At 41.0% G+C, this 18,923-nt stretch overlaps 2 protein-coding genes across 3 annotated transcripts in view; one reads left to right on the top strand and one right to left on the bottom strand.

Annotated features, from left to right (window-relative positions):
• Positions 1–18,923, top strand: part of EXOC5 (exocyst complex component 5) — a 210,129-nt gene that overhangs the window by 161,996 nt on the left and 29,210 nt on the right. The gene's annotated exons all lie outside the window — the stretch shown is intronic.
• AP5M1 (adaptor related protein complex 5 subunit mu 1) lies at positions 12,211–17,392 on the bottom strand. The gene is given in 11 exon segments (XM_057433064.1): positions 12,211–12,396; positions 13,515–13,611; positions 13,880–14,014; positions 14,098–14,145; positions 14,147–14,177; positions 14,933–14,972; positions 14,975–15,071; positions 15,460–15,533; positions 15,536–15,677; positions 16,783–16,904; positions 16,907–17,392. Coding segments are annotated over 11 exon segments (1,365 nt in total). The 5' UTR covers positions 17,373–17,392; the 3' UTR covers positions 12,211–12,283.

Genomic DNA, 18,923 nt, shown 5'->3' on the forward strand with positions numbered 1-18,923 from the left:
CTATGATTAATTAGGAAATAGCTTTTAATGTAATTGGAATAGAATATCATCTTATACTATGTACTTGATCAGAGTTACCTACAGCTCAATTTGGGAAAAACAGCAAACAAAGCTGATAAATGCCATTCAGATATTTTGCCTTCAGATATTTCCCATTTTATTTATAAGATATACTCATATACCGATAGATTGTATATACATGAACACAGATTCACACAATCACTGCAAAGAAAGAACACCCCCTCCACATTTTTCTTTTTGCTTAAAACACAAGTGATACAGTTGAACCATTTTCTATATCTCCTATGAATGCAACCAAATTTTCCTAAATAATTTAATGTAATCATTAGCTGAATCGAGTCATCAACTGTGTATCACCAGTGAGGTAGCACAGAAATCAGCATGCGGCTTACGCATCTTTGCTCTGATTGCTTCTGGCTGTTGTGTCGTATTTGTTGTGCTATAACATTAGGCACAAAACAGTTGGGCTAATTTTCAAAGCTCAGTTTCTTTCTTTCACTGGCTCATTGCAGAGCTCATATAGTCAATATAGTAAATATGGAATATATTTTTAAATCTTCCCTTTTTATTTTTACCAAATTATAAGTACATGTAACATTATATTTACCAGAAAGATCCTAAAGCTTTACAGACTATCACATTACTCCAGATTTTGGCATTTCTTAAAAGGGATTTCTTTCTTAAATCCACTACACTGTAATGGCTCTTAAGAAGCTGTTACTGTCTCGAGTGCAAATCCTTCTTAGTTTGTGTATTACTGACCTGATCAAGTGTGATGGGGGCCTTCAATGAGCTTTTGCGGGGATTTTTCAGCTGTTGCGGGCAAGAAGTCCCACAAGGAAATGCTTTGGGAATTTTCTTTGGAAATGGGAGTAAATGGGGAGGGGATACAACCGGGGTGGAAGGTACCACATTGCAGGCTACAGCCCCTTCACATGGAAGGTTTCACCCTTCAGAGCAGCTTTTTAAAACTCAAAGTATTTAACATAAGGGGGAAAAAAAGGAAAAGCCAATAATACAACTGAAGGGTTGTTTAAATGTTGCCTGTGGATCATAGAAATGCCCAAATACAGCCCTGATTCTTCAAGGACATATATACATGGTTTCACATTAGGATGTCGATTTTAAGAGATTCTGTGGACAAGGAATTTATTTAAGTAACTGCCTAATATCTCAGGATGGGTAAAGTCCTCAAAGTTAAATGAAATAATTTTTCTCTCCTCTCCCAGGCATATTTACATACAAACAACCCCCTTAAAATCAGAGCGTTTGGAGTGAAAATCCTGGGAGACACTTTAACAAAAAAAAATCCCGCAAATGACATTGTTCCACCTTTCCACTTGCAATTACAAAATACAGCTTTATGCCCAATCCCATAATCAGCTTCTCACGGGCTGACCCAGCTAAGCCCCAGATCAGGACCGCACTTCCATGGTGCCGTCTGAGTCGCTGCATTATTTTGCAGTTTACCTTTCTACAAAATGATGTCATAATTCAGCAAAAAGACAACATATTGGTGAATGAATAATAAAAATTAAAACAAAAATATTACTTCAGATATCAGACAGCCACAGATCACTTGCCTGAAATGTTTTATTTTAGGGAATGACTTCTGTAACCTCTCATGATGCATTTTCCTTTGTGGACACATTTTGGCACAAAATATTGCACCATTCCTGTACTCACTGGAGAAGTAGAAAAGAGTTTTTCTAGCAAAAGCAAGGTGAATCCCAAGGAATAATATTGAACTGATTAAAACTGGAAAATGTCGTGCCTTATCTGCTTTTCTAAAAGCAGAGATCTTTTACACATGCCATGTGCTAATCTGAAATAAAGAGGCAGCTTTGTAAGAGCAAGGGAAGACCTGTCTGGAAAACAGGGCTTGGGGATAGGTCACAGCAAAAATCACAGCCAGTGGGAATATCTTGGGTTTGAAGACGATGTCTCAGCCACTTGTCCCGTTCCATCAGGACCAAACACCATTTGGTATTCAATTGACTTTCTAACTTAGGAGACAGGACTTTCCATCTTCAAATACTGAAAATAGATTGCATTCTTGGTGCTTCGCTTTGAACAGTTAGGGAGAATAAACGCACACCCTGGTCGTGTTCTAGTGATCTTCCTAATCTTGGTTGCACTTTGTCAGGACGAGGTAACTGGTAGTTAAGTGAAATACCTTAGATCAAAGGGGGATTAATCGCCAACTGAATCCTTGCTGAATAAACCTGTCATTCAAGAAAATTATTTCCACTGAACTTAGCAGAGGATTGAAGGTATTTGCATAACAGGGACCAACGTACTCCAACCAGGTTAAAAGGTTCAGAATTCAGGCAGTGTTTAGCTTTTGGCTCCTTTTCCTTTCAGCGGCCCTGTACAATGGTTTTTAATCTGATAATACAGCTAACTATCTAAATGATGTCAGAACAGGAAAGTATTGCAAAGTTTGGCTGAGGGATGGATCAATTTCACTTTCAGTAACTCCTAAATCTGATTTGTTGGAATTTAAGATGTAATCCTTAAAAAAAAAAAAAAAAAGTCCCTTTAAACCAGAGGGCTGTTTATTAACATCCTTTTTTTATTTGGCCTTTGTCTTAGAAACACCAGGTCTGCCGGCTGCCTTACCAAGGGCTCTTTGGGATCATTTTGTACAGGTTTATACTGGCGTCTGCAAGTGATGCCTGTGGATGTGCGTGCCCACCATGCATGTGGATCTGTGCAAACATGCACACAAACAGATTTTCAGGCTTTTCCTTCTTTTTTTTTATTTTTACACCCATCTTTCAGAGGTCACGCTGAATTCAAATGTGAGACTGAGATAATTAAATAACGCGACCCAACAGGCTGCCATCATTTTCTATGATCAGTCCTTGAAAGAGATTTAAGCACTGCAGCCTTGTTTGGGGTTTGTTGTGCAGTTGTGGCAATGATTTAAAGCCATAGGAATTATCCCTAGTTTATGGCAGTTGTTTTTGCTGTGACTTTTCATGGAGAATTCATTTCTCGAAGAGACAAGTAGGACTCTTCCAGGGCTGGGAGGCAATGGCTTTTTAATCTGCGCTATAAAAATTGCAAAAAAACAGTTAAAAAATGCAGATTTCTGGAGAGCGCTTTATGCCGTCTCCCTCCCCAGCCTTCCAGGGGTTCATTTGCAAGCACTTCCACCTCTCCTACCTTTTGGGCAAATGGAAGGATGTCAAGCTGTATGGCGGACGTTAAGTTTCATAATCAGATTTTGACAATAAATGGAATTTAGCCACTTCTGCATCTAGCCTGCGCATGACACCATTCATTCTTTCAGTGGGTGCAGTTCATATTCATCACAAACTCAAAGCATCTTTCAAGGTAAAAAAAATGCAAAGAATGGTTATCAAAGAAAATGAATAAAATCCATATTGAGATAATTTTTTAGAAAATGATTGAAGTTTTAACCTAAGAAAGGACTCTTAGAGTTTCTTATAGCTTAGAATAAGAACATGTCAATCACGATTAAGCTTCTGGAATTGGAATCCCTTTGAAATGCAGCTGTTTCTTCTTTAATTGTGGCAGCAGACTCAAAAGAAAAGAAAGGTCCAGCCTTAAAGATGAGTAAGGAATACAAAATAGCTCAGGATTAGTTGTGGAGTTCAAAGGTCGCTAATTACACTAAGGAGTTCCCAGACACAGGGAAAACATTAAACAGGTCACCTACCAAACGGGAAACAGACTTTGACTAAAAAAAAAAGAAAAAAAAAGAAGGAAAAAGAAGATCCCAAAGAGATATGTTCCTAGAGAAAATCAAAAGAGACCAGCTGATTGCACTGGGGAGAAAATGGGTTGGGTTTAGTTCTTTGCTGTTACGTGTTGCTACACAGTTGGCATCAGGCTTTCAAAAAATTATCCAGAGCTCAATCAGGTTTCTAGGAGGCTCCATGAAAGCAAGAAGGAGAAAAGGAGGCAGACCATTGCCTTAAAATACCTGATTTTCAGTTTCATTGTGTGTTGTGGGTCCTAGAAAAAAACTCCATGAGGGTTGAGACCTCCACATCAGGATTTGGCTTGATTTGTTGAGGATGAGCTATGTAGGCAAATAGGTGTGCTATGGGAAGCAATGGGAAGTGTTTTGAAAGAGCCTCACAGCCCCTTTGTGGGTGTTCGGGGTACAGTGGGTCGTCTTTCCCCTGGGAGAAACACAGTTTCTCTGTTTTCCAGCTCCGTTCTGACCCATTGACTTGGGATGAACTGGTGGGGCTGTACATTCAGCAGGTCCATAAGGAGCTCAAATTCCAAGGATGCTGGTTTCTTCTGAAAGTCTCATGGGAACATGGTACTAGTCATCCTGTCTCCTGGAAGGCTACAGTAAGGAATGAAACTGTGGTCAGATCTGGGTATGGGTGGAGAGAGCCAGTGGCTTTATTGCCAGGCTGCTCACAAGAGAAAGAATTTGTATTTTTAGAGCAGAGCCCTTTTTTTTCATCAGATCCTATTCCCCTGCATGAATCACCATCTTATTCCTGCAAAAACTGGCAGATCAGTGCATCTTAGGGCAACATGAGAGTTGTAGAAATAAGGAAGAAAAATTTTAGATAATTAAGGAGATGCACCTATCCAAGTGGCCCTCAATGGGCCCGTACAGGGTCCTACTTGTGCCCAAGGAATCTTTAGCATTGGTGTCAGTTAGAGTCAGAACTAAAATTCTGTTCTCTGTTCCCTGCACCTGAATAACTTGGGGTGCTGTACTGGGTTTGCATTGAAAGGTTTTGGTAATGGGAGGGCTACAGGAGTGGCTTCTGTGAGAAGCTGCCAGAAGCTTCTTCCATGTCCCATAGAGCCAGACAGCTCCAAGGTGGACCTGCTGCTGGCCAAGGCTAAGTTCATCAGTGACAATGACAGCACCTCTGGGATAAGGTATTTTAGAAGGAGGAAAAGTTACTGCACAGGAGCAACTGCAGCCAGAGAGAGGTGTGGGAATATGTGAGAGACACAGCCCCGCAGACACCCAGGTCAGTGCAGGAGGGGAGGAGTTGCTCCAGGCACCAGAGCAGAGATTCACCTGCAGCCTGGGTGCAGACCCTGGTGAGGCAGGTTGTCCCACTGCAACCTATGCAGGACCCCATGATGGAGAAGGGGGATGCCCAAAGGAGGCTGTGACCCCATTGGGAAGCCTGTGCTAGAGCAGGCTCCTGGCAGGACTTGCGGCTCTGTGGACAGAGGAGCCCACAATGAAGCAGGTTTGCTGCAGGAGCTGTGACCCCCTATGAGACCCACACTGGAGCAGTTTGTTCCTGAAGGTCTGCACCCCATGGAAGGGACACATGCTGGAGCAGTCTGTGCCTGAAGGACTGCACCCCATGAAAGGGACCCACGCTGGAGCAGTCTGTGCCTGAAGGATGTGCCCAATGTAAGGGACCCATGCTGGAGCAGTTCTTGAAGAACTGCAGCCCATGGGAAGGACTCACGTTGGAGAAATAAGTGGAGGAATGTCTCCTTTGGGAGGCACCCCACGCTGGAGCAGGGGAAGAGTGTGAGGAGTCCTCCCCTGAGGAGGTAGTAGACAGTAGAGCAGAGACAACATGTGATGAACTGACTGCAACCCCCATTTCCTGCCCCTCTGCACTGTTGGCAAGGGAGAAGGTAGAGAACCTGGAAGTGAATTCTGCAAAGAAGGGAGGACTGCTTTTAAGATTGGGGTTTATTTCTCATTATCTTACTCTGGTTTGATTGGTAATAAATTAAATTCATTTCCCCGTGTCAAGTCTGTTTTGCCTATCATAGCAATAGGTGGAGAACTTTCCTTCTCCTTATGTCAACCCATGAGCCTTCATTCTATTTTCTGTCTGCTGTCCAGCTGAGGAAGGGAGTGATAGAGTGGTTTTGTTGGGCACCTCTGTCCAGCCAGGGTCAACCCACCACAGTTACCATGAAGGGAACTGAATTTAGGAACAACCCCAAGGTGCCTCTGTTTATTCCCACTAACAACCATATGGCAATATAGCAGCTCTTCCAAGGAAGCTTGCACTTCCCAAACTGTGATACACAAAACTCACATCTAATGGCTCCTTTGGGATTGAGGGCTGCAGGGATTTCCTGCCATGGTGCTCTCAGGATAGACACGGTTTTGGGTGGGCTTGGTTTTCTCTCCCCTAAAAGATGCTGTTGGTAATACTTTGCATTTTGTCCTCCTATGAGGTGAATTCTTACTGCAGATACAATGTGGAACAGGTTCAGGTTGTGGTCTGAGGACTGAGGAGCTAATAGATGATGTGACAGCAGAAGGCAATATGGGAGATGGGGACAGTAAAGCAAAGCTTGGAGAACTCTAGCCATGGGAGAGGAATGGGACCAAATTTCAGTATGCTCAGGAAGTCGGTTAAGTGGGAGCCTATGGGCAATAAGTCAAAGGAACAAGGCTGCCTGGGGGAGTGGGTCTTTTTTAAGTGTTGCCATCCTCTAAAGCATGACAGAACATGAGAAATCATGACAGTCAGGTGCAGTTCCCGATGACTGGAAAAAGGGAAATATAACCCCCATTTTCAAGAAGGGGAAAATGGATGACCCGGGGAATTACAGACCAGTCAGTCTCACCTCTGTGCCTGTAAAATCTTGGAGCAGATTCTCCTGGAAGGCATGCTAAGGCACATGAAAATCAACAAGGTGCTTGGTGACAGCCAGCATGGCTTCACTAAGGGGAAATCCTGCCTGACCAATTTGGTGGCCTTCTATGATGGGGCTACAGAACTGATGGACAGGGGTAGAGCAGTTGATGTCATCTACCTGGACTTGTGTAAAGTGTTCGACACTGCCCCACACAACATCCTTGTCTCTAAATTGGAGAGACATCAATTTGATGGATGGACCACTCGGTGGATAAAGAACTGGCTGGATGGCCGCACACAAAGAGTTGTGGTCAATGGCTCAATGTCCAGCTGGAGACCAGTAACGAGTGGTGTCCCTCAGGGATCGGTGTTGGGACCGATCTCATTCAACATCTTCATCGCTGACATGGACAGTGGGATTGAGTGCGCCCTCAGCAAGTTTGCCGATGACACCAAGCTGTGTGGTTCGGTTGATACGCTGGAGGGAAGGAATGACATCCAGAGGGACCTTGACACGCTTGTGAGGTGGGCTGATGCCAACCTCATGAAGTTTAACCATGCAAAGTGCAAGGTCCTACACCTGGGTCGGAGCAATCCCAGGCACAGCTACAGGTTGGGCAGAGAAGAGATTCAGAGCAGCCCTGAGGACAAGGACTTGGGGGTGTTGGTTGATGAGAAAATGAACATGAGCCGACTTCAGTGTGCGCTTGCAGCCCAGAAAGCCAACTGTAGCCTGGTCTGCATCAAAAGGAGCGTGACCAGCAGGTCGAAGGAGGTGATCCTGCTCCTCTACTCTGCTCTTGTGAGACCTCACCTGGAGTATTGTGTGCAGTTCTGGTGTCCTCAACATGAAAAGGACATGGAACTGTTGGAACAAGTCCAGAGGAGGGCCACGAGGATGATCAGGGGACTGGAGCACCTCCTGTATGAAGACAGGCTGAGGAAGTTGGGGCTGTTCAGCCTGGAGAAGAGAAGGCTGCGTGGAGACCTCACAGCAGCCTTCCAGTATCTGAAGGGGGCCTATAGGGATGCTGGGGAGGGACTCTTCATTAGAGACTGTAGTGATAGGACAAGGGGTAACGGGCTCAAACTTAAACAGGGGAAGTTTAGATTGGATATAAGGAAGAAATTCTTTCCTGTAAGGGTGGTGAGGCACTGGAATGGGTTGCCCAGGGAGGTTGTGAATGCTCCATCCCTGGCAGTGTTCAAGACCAGGTTGGCAGAGCCTTAGGTGATATGATTTAGCGTAAGGTGTCCCTGCCCACGGCAGGGGGTTGGAACTAGATGATATTAAGGTCCTTTCCAACCCTAACTATTCTATGATTCTGTGATTCTAAGGTGCAGTGAAGGAGACAGCAAAAGTAGTGAAGGATGAACAGGGACTCATAAGCTCTATTATGACTTGAAACTCAGCAGAGCTTGTACAAATAGGACGAAGTGTAGCGAATTTCTAGGATAGTGTGAATAAATAGAGGACAACTGTCTTCATTTAATGCCTTGCTGTTTCAATGCTTACTTGTTAACAAAGCAGCTAACACTCGTAAAAACAGCATAAAACTACAGAGAAGGGAAGGGCTGAATTACACAGGAAAAATAGCTGCTTACAAATTATCTGAAGTAACAGGATCTACCTCAAAGTACTTTAAGAACTGCCATATACCTTCTTGCAGCTGTCGTCAAATACCTTGGGACCCTTGTGGGAGGAAAGGGCTTTGAGAAACCTATAAAAGCACCAAAATACTGAGTACTGTAAGTAACTGCCAGCACAGATTTGACAACTTTGAACTGTGTTGGATGGACTATTTCCCTCCTGCAGTGAGATGTACAGGCACTGTGAATTCAGGGGACATAAGAATGATATGATTTAGTGTTAGGTGTCCCTGCCCACGGCAGGGGGGTTGGAACTAGATGATCTTAAGGTCCTTTCCAACCCTAACAATTCTATGATTCTATGACATACTTCGTGTCTCACATATAGACATGGGTGACACTTTTGACCATCTCCCAATGTGCCAAGCAAGTTCAGGAGACGTGTTGAGGTGACTGTGGTGGGAGGGTGCTCCCAGGGGTCTGGGAAGCTGTTCTCGACCAGTAGCCACCAGTCAAGGAGAGGTGGGCTTCTTGGTCCAGGCTTGCTTCTAGTACAATTCAGGATTTGGAGTGGGAAGAATGCACATAAGGCACCTGAAGACATCCCTTTCTTCACTGTGGCACCTCGGTACAAACCTTTGGACACAACACTTTGGAGAGGGAGGCAGGCTATACCAGAGTAACAAGGGGGTAGAGGCAAAGGACAGGGGAAATTTTGGTGAGATCATGAGTTCTCAGAAGCTTCAGGGTCTGGACATTTTTCTAGAAATGGGGGCCATATGGACTGGTGAGAATCACACCAGTGCCAGGTATTCCTGCATTTTAATCCCTTGTGCATTCAGTGATTGCACTGGTCCTTCTGGCCACAGCAATGGATGCCTAAGCCACATATTAGGCCTTTGTGACACTCCTTGGTCCACCCTGTATTGATGGCATCTGTTCTCAGATCCACACCTTTGTACCTGCTTGTCCTGGACCACTGATTTTTTTTCCCCCCTGAAATATTCAGACTATCAGGCTTTGAATGAGGGCTATGACAGCTTCAGTAATAGCTGCTTCTCAGCCATTGCATCATCTAGGAACTTCATTTCCTTCCATAATGTATTAAATAACACAGTTGGGCTCCTAAACATGTTTGATGATGGTTCCCATTTGGAAATGTCAGCCAGTTTTTACCGTGTTTAGTGAGTTATACATAGATTTTGCATTATTTTAATTTCTTAGAGGTCTGTTACATCAATTCTCTTTGCCAACTAAGTGTGCAGTCTCATCCAGAAAGTTTTGGCAGTATACATTTGCTTTAAATTCATTCTAATTGTCATTATTTAATTACCCCAAAAGTTGAATGACATGAATCATTTTATTAATGTAGTTCTGCATTAACTTATTTATACCCATTATTTTGTTTGGGAAAATGTTGGGTTGACAACCCAGTATTTATTTACATCCATATGTTTATTCTTTCCAATTATGTGCATGTTACTTTTCTTCTAGCTCTCTGAAATGAATACTAACTCTGGAGAACTCCTCAGCCAACTCTTCTGAAGTCTTTGTGCAAAGTTATCTGAACAGATATCATATAGCCTATACCTCTGATGAAATTATAAGCACTTCCAGTCTTGTGGAAGAAACAGCCCTCTGTACCACAACAGAATTCTTATTTTTTCCCTTTGATGTATAGTACTTTTAAAGAAACTGTTGTATCAAAGAAACTGTTGTTTTAAAAAAACTCATTTTACAACCTTGATTTTTTAAAGTTTTTATTTTTAAATGAATACCACTGATAAAGAGTTCAATCATCTTTAAAGCCCACCAGAACTACTGTTAGATGCCACCTCTGTCAAGCTCAAGCGAGCTCTCAATGATATTTTTCTGATTTTATGTGGTTTATGAAGCTGACTGAGTTCACTACTGAGCTTACTTTACCAGTTTACCAGCTTACTAAGATTTACGAAGCTTCCATGAGAATGGACCCTTCCCCTTCCCAAGGACAAGCATAGTCATCAGATCAGGAGAAAAGCTTTGTCTGACTGTCTCCATCAGCATGAGTGTCTCACAGATGTTGCCCAAGACTGCACATGGCTTGCATGAAGTTGCAGAAAACTGCTCAGGGCTAGAAGAGAAACATCATCCATTCCCTCCCTCCATCCAAACCTGCATTGAGAGGCGTGTGCAAAGTAATCTAGAGCAGCAGCCTCCATTCCCGAGTACTGCTGTTCTCCTAACCTTGAGAGCTAGACATGGGCAAGAGGGAGGCAAAAAGGATCATGATTTGGGAGGGAACCCCTGTTATTAAGCACAAGGTGTCTTCTAGTGCAGTGTGAATTTTGACAGTCCCATTGCCTCACAGCATTTACTGAGGAATAATCTGTGAACCTGTGAAGGTGAAGAAGCCATTCCTCCATAGGGCTGCTGTGCAGAGCAGACAGCTCTCATCTTTCTTACGGGTGGAATGCAAACACCACCTGTGTGGTGGGTGCCTGGTGTACAGAAAATTATCTTAACCCTTCGAATAGAGAGACCCTTTCTCTCCACTGACTTTGTGGTGTTCAGGCATGCAGATGGCTGTAACAGGTAGTGGCTGGGTTCTAGGCAAAATCATTAATTCACCTGTTGTCTGCTAATCAAAATGGACACATTGGAGACCTCACAGCAGCCTTCCAATATCTGAAGTGGGCCTACAAGGATGCTGAAGAGGGACTCTTCAGCAGGGGCTGTAGCAATAGGACAAAGGGTAATGGGTTCAAACTTCAACAGGGGAAATTCAGGTTAGATGTAACGAAGAAGTTCTTTACTATGAAGGTGGTGAGGCACTGAACAGATAGCCCAAATGCTCCACCCCAGCAGTGTTCAAGGCCAGGTTGAACAGAACCTTGAGGAACATGGTCTAGCGTGAGGTGTCCCTGCCCATGGCAGGAGGGCTGGAACTAAATAATCTTAAGGTCCTTTCCAACTGTAACTATCCTATGATTCTACAACACATCACCTGTGTAAAATGGGTCACAGCAGCACAGCTCTGTTTTACAAATTTGCACAGCAGTCTGAACTGAATGGCATGTTTCAAATTAATTAATCCACCCTTCAGAACTTTTAATCAACCAATTAAATTACTATTTCAATCTAAGCATTTTTTAAACTATAACTTAAAACTCTTCTCCTTATGTCATCACTAATCTTATCTATCACACAGCATACAGTTAAACAAGAGGTACGGCAGGCATAGCCAGCATGCTCAGTTACTAGAAAGCATTCTCCTCTTCTTTTGTGCTGCCCTCCAGGTTCTGTTTTTCACCAGCCTCTCAGAATTTGCTCATTTCCTGATAACTCTCTTAAAGTTCATTTCCAGTGCTCCTGCAGATACCAATTTTCTTCTCAAAATCAGAGGTCTGCCTCTGTAAATTGAGTCCTTTTCCACCTATCATTCCAAGGAAAAAAGTTCAGTGATGTTTTTGGAACATCCAGCAGACTTAGCTGGTACAGTCTGCTCGGAGCCAGTCTCATGATTTTAAAAACCAGGTTCACACCTCGCACTTCACAGCACATGTGAAAGGGGACTTGCCACTTCTGACAGAGGCAAAAAGACTGCTGCATCATCTCCTTTTTCAGAAGTGCTGATTGTGTCATACTCCCCCTCTCAAAATTCTTGTAAATTACTGACTTGTATGTATTCTGTATGCACTCTTGCTTTTAACTGTCCTGTTAATCTAATCAGATTCTTGTGAATTCAGGACAGGAATAAGACACTGACAGCATTCACGTCCTGTGAGCTGTCTGGCATACAAAACCAATGAAGTAATTGGGAGTCTTCCCAAAAGACAAGCACAATCATACCAGTCTGTATCTGTATCACTAGGTACTTATTTTGTACCAGTTAATGTTAGAATGTAAAGTAAAAATGGCTGTGGCAAGTACGTTTCAAATTGTCTTCTCTACACTCTTACACAGGACTAACTGATTTAAGACTAACTTACGTTTTTAAGACAAGTGACTTCTGTTTTTCCTTAACAGAAATCTTTAAACAAACATACAAAATACAAAGTGCTGGAAAACATTTCTTTTCACTGTATCATGATGCTACTCTCATTAGCTGTCTGCTTTGTTTAAATGCAAAAATCAGTCATAGGAAAATTAATCAAGTCTACGGTGTAAAAAAATGCAGGTGCTGGTGCTTTGGAATTCCAGATGTAGTAACTGGAAGAAAGAAGATCCCAGGCTAGAAAAAAAAAGGCAAGAAAAATAATCATTACAAGGTGCCTTACAATTAGATGTTCTTTCATCCAAGTTGAGAGACTACTAATCCATCCTTACTAGTTTACAGAAAAGGTATAATGGCCTCTTTAACCTGCTAAGACTCTTACTATTATTTGAAAATAGCTTCTGATAATGAGACATTTAAAGTATCAGCTTCAATTACGTTTACTAATGTATCGCTCATAAGCTTAAAATTCAAACAGAGGTTAAATCAAAAGCAGAGGGATGGCTTGGATTCTGTTCAATGAATATAAATTGCATACTTGATATAAACCATACAGTACGAAAAAACTCTTTTTTGTGTTACAATTTAGGACTGAATATGACCTGTCACAAAATTAGCGGTGTAGACCATAGTTTTCAAAAGGCATTTACAGACTCAGCTAACATGACTGACAGCAGCTGCAACAGATAGACTGCTACAAATAAAAATGCTTCCATTAGTACTGCTCAGATTTAATGTGTACTTACTATGTTCCAAATTAGTGTATTTTTGGTGAGACTTGGAAGTAGTCATGTGTTAACTCAAGAATAAGTAGATCTGTTTTTTGCTCCAGATTCATGTAAGCCCACAACCACCAAGGGATGCTGGTGAGGGGACACTGACAGCAACAGTCACATGTTCCATGCAGGAGCTGAGTTCTGTAGCTGGATATTCCCAATTCATCTATCACATCAAGCAAAAGGATCAAAAATAAGGGGCCAGACCGCAGAGAGTCATTCTCTGCCCCCCCACCCCATAGAAGTTTTGCCATTATGCAGAGCATAGTAAAACATTACAGGGTGAAAGAGAAAGAGCCCAAGGGACAGAATGACTTTGTAACTGAGCAATAAGAGTGTTCTTCAAGCAAGATGCCAGTCCTTATTCCAGGGACACTTTAAGCATCACACACACACACACACACACACACACACACACACACACAAAAGTACAAAGCAGAGAACAAAATTTCTGAGATATCCCAAGCAAACAGGAAAGAGCTTTGTCCAACATTAGCTACATAATTTTAGTCACTGACATCCAGTTCATAACTTCAATACGTAGTTTCAGTTAAATAAATGACATTTTTAGCAACTCACATGCAGTAATTTGGGGTTTTCCTGGTACAAAGATCGGAACAGGATGCTGGGGCACATAACATCCAGTAAGTGTAAAGTCTGAGATTCTAAAATACAACTACAGAAAGAGAGGGAAAACATGATTAAATGCATATTGTCATGCTTGCTGTGTAAATATGGGCAATCTGTTACATGCTCTTGATGTGCAAACATACTACAAAATGACAGGACATCAAATCCTGTAAGCAAGAAAACAAAAAACTCCATGCTGAGAACAAACAGGCTAATAATTAGGTATGATTTTAAATCAGGGTATCTTCATAGACAATTTAAGATAATAACATAAATTACTACTAAGTCCTCTTTTCACAGAGTTAGCAATTTGCTTTCACGTAAGCAGCATTCTCAGTGCAAATATAACCAGTTGGGTGCTCTTTGCCTGCAGTGCCAAAACCCACAGTTCCAGTCAGAGAAACTTTCAAAGATTTAGGGAACTTCTGTCCTAAAGCCAGAAACAGCATCTATAAGAAATTACACAGCTCTGCTTGCACTGTACAAACTGACTAGGGGAGGAAGTAACACGGGTATTCTGCTTAGCAATGACCCAAACCAGTAGGCTCTTCTCTTGAGACAAATCCAGTTGGCCATAACACAACCTTGTACTCTAACAGAGTGATTGGGCCCCTACAGTAGGAGAGAATAAATAAAACCATTGGAACTAGTATCGCTCAGTATTTGCTAACACCATTTTGTTAAAGAAAGCAGCATAATGCTGAAAGACGTTATTTATGTGCACAGAAACAAATCATACCTGAGCACACAGCTAATTTATGAAAAAAAACAAAAAAAAAAATTACAGAGCAGGAAGAAATCACCACAGTCTCAACCTAGTAATCAAAGAAGAGCTAATGATGTTTTACTGTCCTTAGTTCACTGATAGTGTTTTACTAACAGTATGATCAGCATCAGCAACTTGGTATCATTTAATCTTTAAATTTTCATGATAATTATGTGATAGCATAGTCATGGCAGTTGTCCGAAAGGCTTAAATGAAAACTATTGTTTTAATTTTAAATAACTATATTTTTGATAAACTGATCTGTAGCTAGGATTAGCAGTCTTAAGGAACAGGTAGCCCTGGGTTGGAAGTAATCTTGAGACTTAATCCACCTGGGATTGCGGCAGTATTTCCAGTGAGAAAATACCATGGGGGAACGAGATGCACAACAGAAGTACTCAGAACATTACCAAATATTCTGGTATAATTCTGTTTTCTGGAAATTACAAGAATTCCAAGTGGGCATCAGAACACCGCAAGTCCACTATCCACTGGTAGTACTTTGATGGACCATAATCTATTATATTGACTCCTGACAGGTTTATTTCAGGAAGATTACAGAGAAATGGAATAAATTTATTTAGGATTTCTTTATTCTTACCTGTTGAAAAAAGTTATACAAGCTTTGCAGTACTCAAAATATTCTTTATGCTTTCATGAAGCTTTAAATTAACTGTTATTTTTAACTGTGATCACTCCTCAACAAGTTGATAAAATCCCAAAATTGGTGGAACAGGAACCTGGGGAAAAAAAAAAAAAAAAAAATTAATTCTCAAGATAAGTTAACACCATCATCATAAGATCAGTTATATACTGTTTTACTCTTCAGGCTATTTGTGATACACAGACTTGTGGTATATGCACTTGACATATCTCAGCCTGGATATATTTTTCAAATTCAGGCATCTAAATAGTTCATTTAAAGTAAGAGCAGCCATGCCAAACAAAGGTACTGGCACCTCCTGAATGTGATTCAGATGACTCAATTGCATTCCAAGCAGTTTATAATATAAAAAACACATTACCTGCCTCTATCAGACTGAAACTCATTCAGACATGTTCAACAATACAAGTATTTTTATCCCTGCTTGAAGACTCAAAAATAACAAGCGTCAGGGATGTTATTACCCGGGAAGTGTAGTAAAACAAATTGAAGGAATCTGAAGGAAGAATGAAAGGAAATTTGTAAGGTCCATTGTACACAGTGATTCGGCACTACTGGACATCAGCATGGCAGTGTCAATGGAAGTCACAAAATGATGGACCACGATATCTTGGAGTGGAGGACCATTAGTCGGGAGATTCAAGCTGAGGGTTATGTTTGGTGCAGATCCCTCTATGTCACACTTGAAAAATGAAGTCAAGTTACTTTAGATTAACTCCCTCAAATCAGAATTAGATGTTCAAACATAATCATTAGAAGAAAAAATAATAAAATCACACTAAAAATTTTCAGCTGGCTTCAAATATCAATACCAACAAATACTGTCAAAACCAAGTCCCTTTCCCATTTCAGTAGCCTTTCCCATGTGGTAAGGCTAGTGATGCAGTCTCTTAATCAGCAAATACTCTTTAGCAAGAAAACAGATAAGCAAACCAAGGACTAATGTATAGCTACAATATGACAAATGTTACATAAACATGCTTGCTGACAGTCTAATTAATTCTGTTACTTTTACAACATCCGCTTAATGTATTCAAGCATGCTATTAATGGCCACTGTGGTCCCAAGTCAGCTTTCCCACAGCAACCATGTGCAGCACATCCATTGTCTCATCTCTCTGTGTGCCAGCTCAGCAGTGAATGATTACACCAGGGCTTTCTTCTTATGTAAGGCCATCCCCTCTGCAAGATGACCTAGAAACTTGTCCCTCTGAGAGCAAGAAGCTGTACACCCTTATAATTCCTACCAGCATCACTGATGGGAAATAGCCCAGTCTTTGAAAGCTCAGTTAGCTTCCTTCAGAGATGAATATCCCACCTCTTGCAATTAACTGAATTGTCATGATCCACTTTATTAGGCCTTTCTCCTCTCGAAACACTGACAAATACTCTGACAACACAGTGTGCTTCCTAAGCATAATTCAGAACGAATGTTAAATACATCAATTATAGAAAACACAAATTTTAATGTATTTCATAATTATTATTGATCTATTTAGTCAATATTCCCCAATTTGTATTATTAAACAATGAAAACCTGGAATGCTGGACGTTTAAGTCCCATAAATAGTTACTGAAAAAATGCATGAAGCATGCAGGAAAAAAAATCAGTAAAGATCAAAATAAAGAACACTAACACATCAGTCTAAGAAGTAATATTTCATTATACTTTGAAATATTACAGTATTAAAATTCACTGTTCACATCCCAAAGTAAAATGGCATAAGTACTTACTTTCCCAGTGTGCTTGTATGAAAAATACTTTGATCAGACTTGCACATAAAATGCTTTCATGTTGCAATTTACAGTTCCACAAACTTGCTACATGTACATAACATCTCTTGTGTCATACTGCATACACTTGACTTTTTCAGTGATACAGACGTTCACCTGAGGTTTGCCTTTATATTGCTGGATCTCCAAGCCAGTTGATTCTTATCTGTAGGTATTTCCTGAATGTCATCAAACCAGCTGTTTAAACTATGTATGTTTGTGTTTAAGGGGGTGCCAAACAGGTCTGTATAAGCAAATTTTGAAGCTTGCCTATTTTCACACTCAGCTTCATTTTTCCAACTTGAAGAGATGTAGCCCACAATGCCTAACAAAAAAGCAAGTCCTTGCAAGAGCCCACTAACGGTGAGGAGGGGTGGCTGTGGCTCCAAGGTCTCCTCAACTACTGGAAGACATGCATATATTGGACCACTCTTCTGAAAAGCAAGCATGAGCCAGAGATCCCCTCCTTTGGTGCAAACTGAATACACCAATGAATGATTGATTTGGGTACAAGTATCTAGATGCTTCATGAAGATATGGTCATCTGTGAGCTCCAGTTCAAAACGCAAGGCTTTAAGAAGAGCACTTTCAGAGGGTACAGGCATGTGTTGACCCGCTGAAGGTTTTAGCATGCAGGGTAACATCTGTGACATGGAAATAAGAACATCTTAATGTTGCTCATCTTTTCCCACCCAAATTATCACACCAACCACACAATCCGCTGTTATAATGAAGGATGGGTTTCTTTTCAGTATTCAAGTAACTCCTAAAGGCCCCTCTGGTGCTAAAAGGAACCTTGTGTAAATGGAAGCCAGCAGCATCCTGATAGAAACAGTGACAGGAACAGTGATCTAAATCACTGACAATAAAATTATTTCACAAGTCATTAGGATTCATTATAGCAGGTGGATTTTTCCTGAGAACTTTGAGCAAATGTATTCATTCATTTTTTAGATAAAATGTGAACCCGTCTACCATTCCTGTTGCACAAAGGTATGGGATGTTTAAACAACACTAATGAACCCAAGCATGACTCACACCAGTGCAGCAAAACTGCAACAGCAAACTATTTCTAAGAGGTGAAATTACAGTCAAGAAGACAAGTTTTCAGACACTTAAGAAAACAGATGTCCCACATAATAAAATCCAAATACAACAGCTTTTTGCCTAACTATAGTATGCTAATATACCACTGCTGTTTTGAACTTACACAACTAATCTGCAGCAGTTGCTTTAATTGATCAATGAGATTAACTAAAATCTTTACAGTATTATAAATACAACACCATTTCACTGTACATAAGTCAATTTTTCTGGCATGGGCTGCGTGGACTGGAAGGAGAGAAGCAAAACAGATTCCACACTGCATATGCGGTATATGTGACTTTAAGCTTTTATGACTGTTTCATCATTTCATTTTTTCAAGTATTTAAGTAATCATAATGTCACAGAGACACAGAGTTTTGTATATTTTAAAATTGCTATGTTGCATCCATGTATATATTTAATTTTAAATTTCCTAGAGATAATATTTGAGAAAAATTATACTAGCTGTTTAATGCTGTGCCTGGGATTTTTTCGTTTAAAGCAGTATTACTTGTAAAGGAGAGAAGGATGAATTTCTTCTCAAGCTAACCTAAAATTATCAAGAGGAACTAAGAATTTGTCTTTTAATAAACAGCTGAGAAAAGAAAAATTATTACTTCTACAAATGGATTGGTTTTCATCCTTTTTTGGAACTTCAGACTCCCGTGAGTCTCTCTTACATTAAGTTTTGTAACAGGCTTGCTTTTTTATCTTCTCTATTTTGGATTCTCTTAGTAGTTATTCACAACCTTCAAAGAGCATATCACAGGTTACACACCAAAGTCAATAAAGCAAAAGCAACAGCGCTGGACACGTGACCATAGCCAGAGGCGCACTGATTTATTACAGGTTTATATATTTTTGCTATAGCATTAGTCATATACATATGCATAATTCCCACATGTAGGCAGGGAATATTATAACCACTCCAGGAACTTATTATCATACGTCTTCTCTTGGCATCTGCGTGCTGCTCTCCAGTGACTGTGGGCAGGGGTCTTGAGGATGAAGTAAGCAGTCTTCCTCACAGTGGACTTTTCATCTTTGGCACAGCTGGATGCCCTAGTAAA

This window comes from Pezoporus wallicus, unplaced genomic scaffold (genome assembly GCF_028554395.1).
Source record: "Pezoporus wallicus isolate ANWC-B61680 ecotype Strahan unplaced genomic scaffold, APGP_CSIRO_Pwel_v1 contig_7379, whole genome shotgun sequence".
Taxonomy (NCBI): domain Eukaryota; kingdom Metazoa; phylum Chordata; class Aves; order Psittaciformes; family Psittacidae; genus Pezoporus; species Pezoporus wallicus.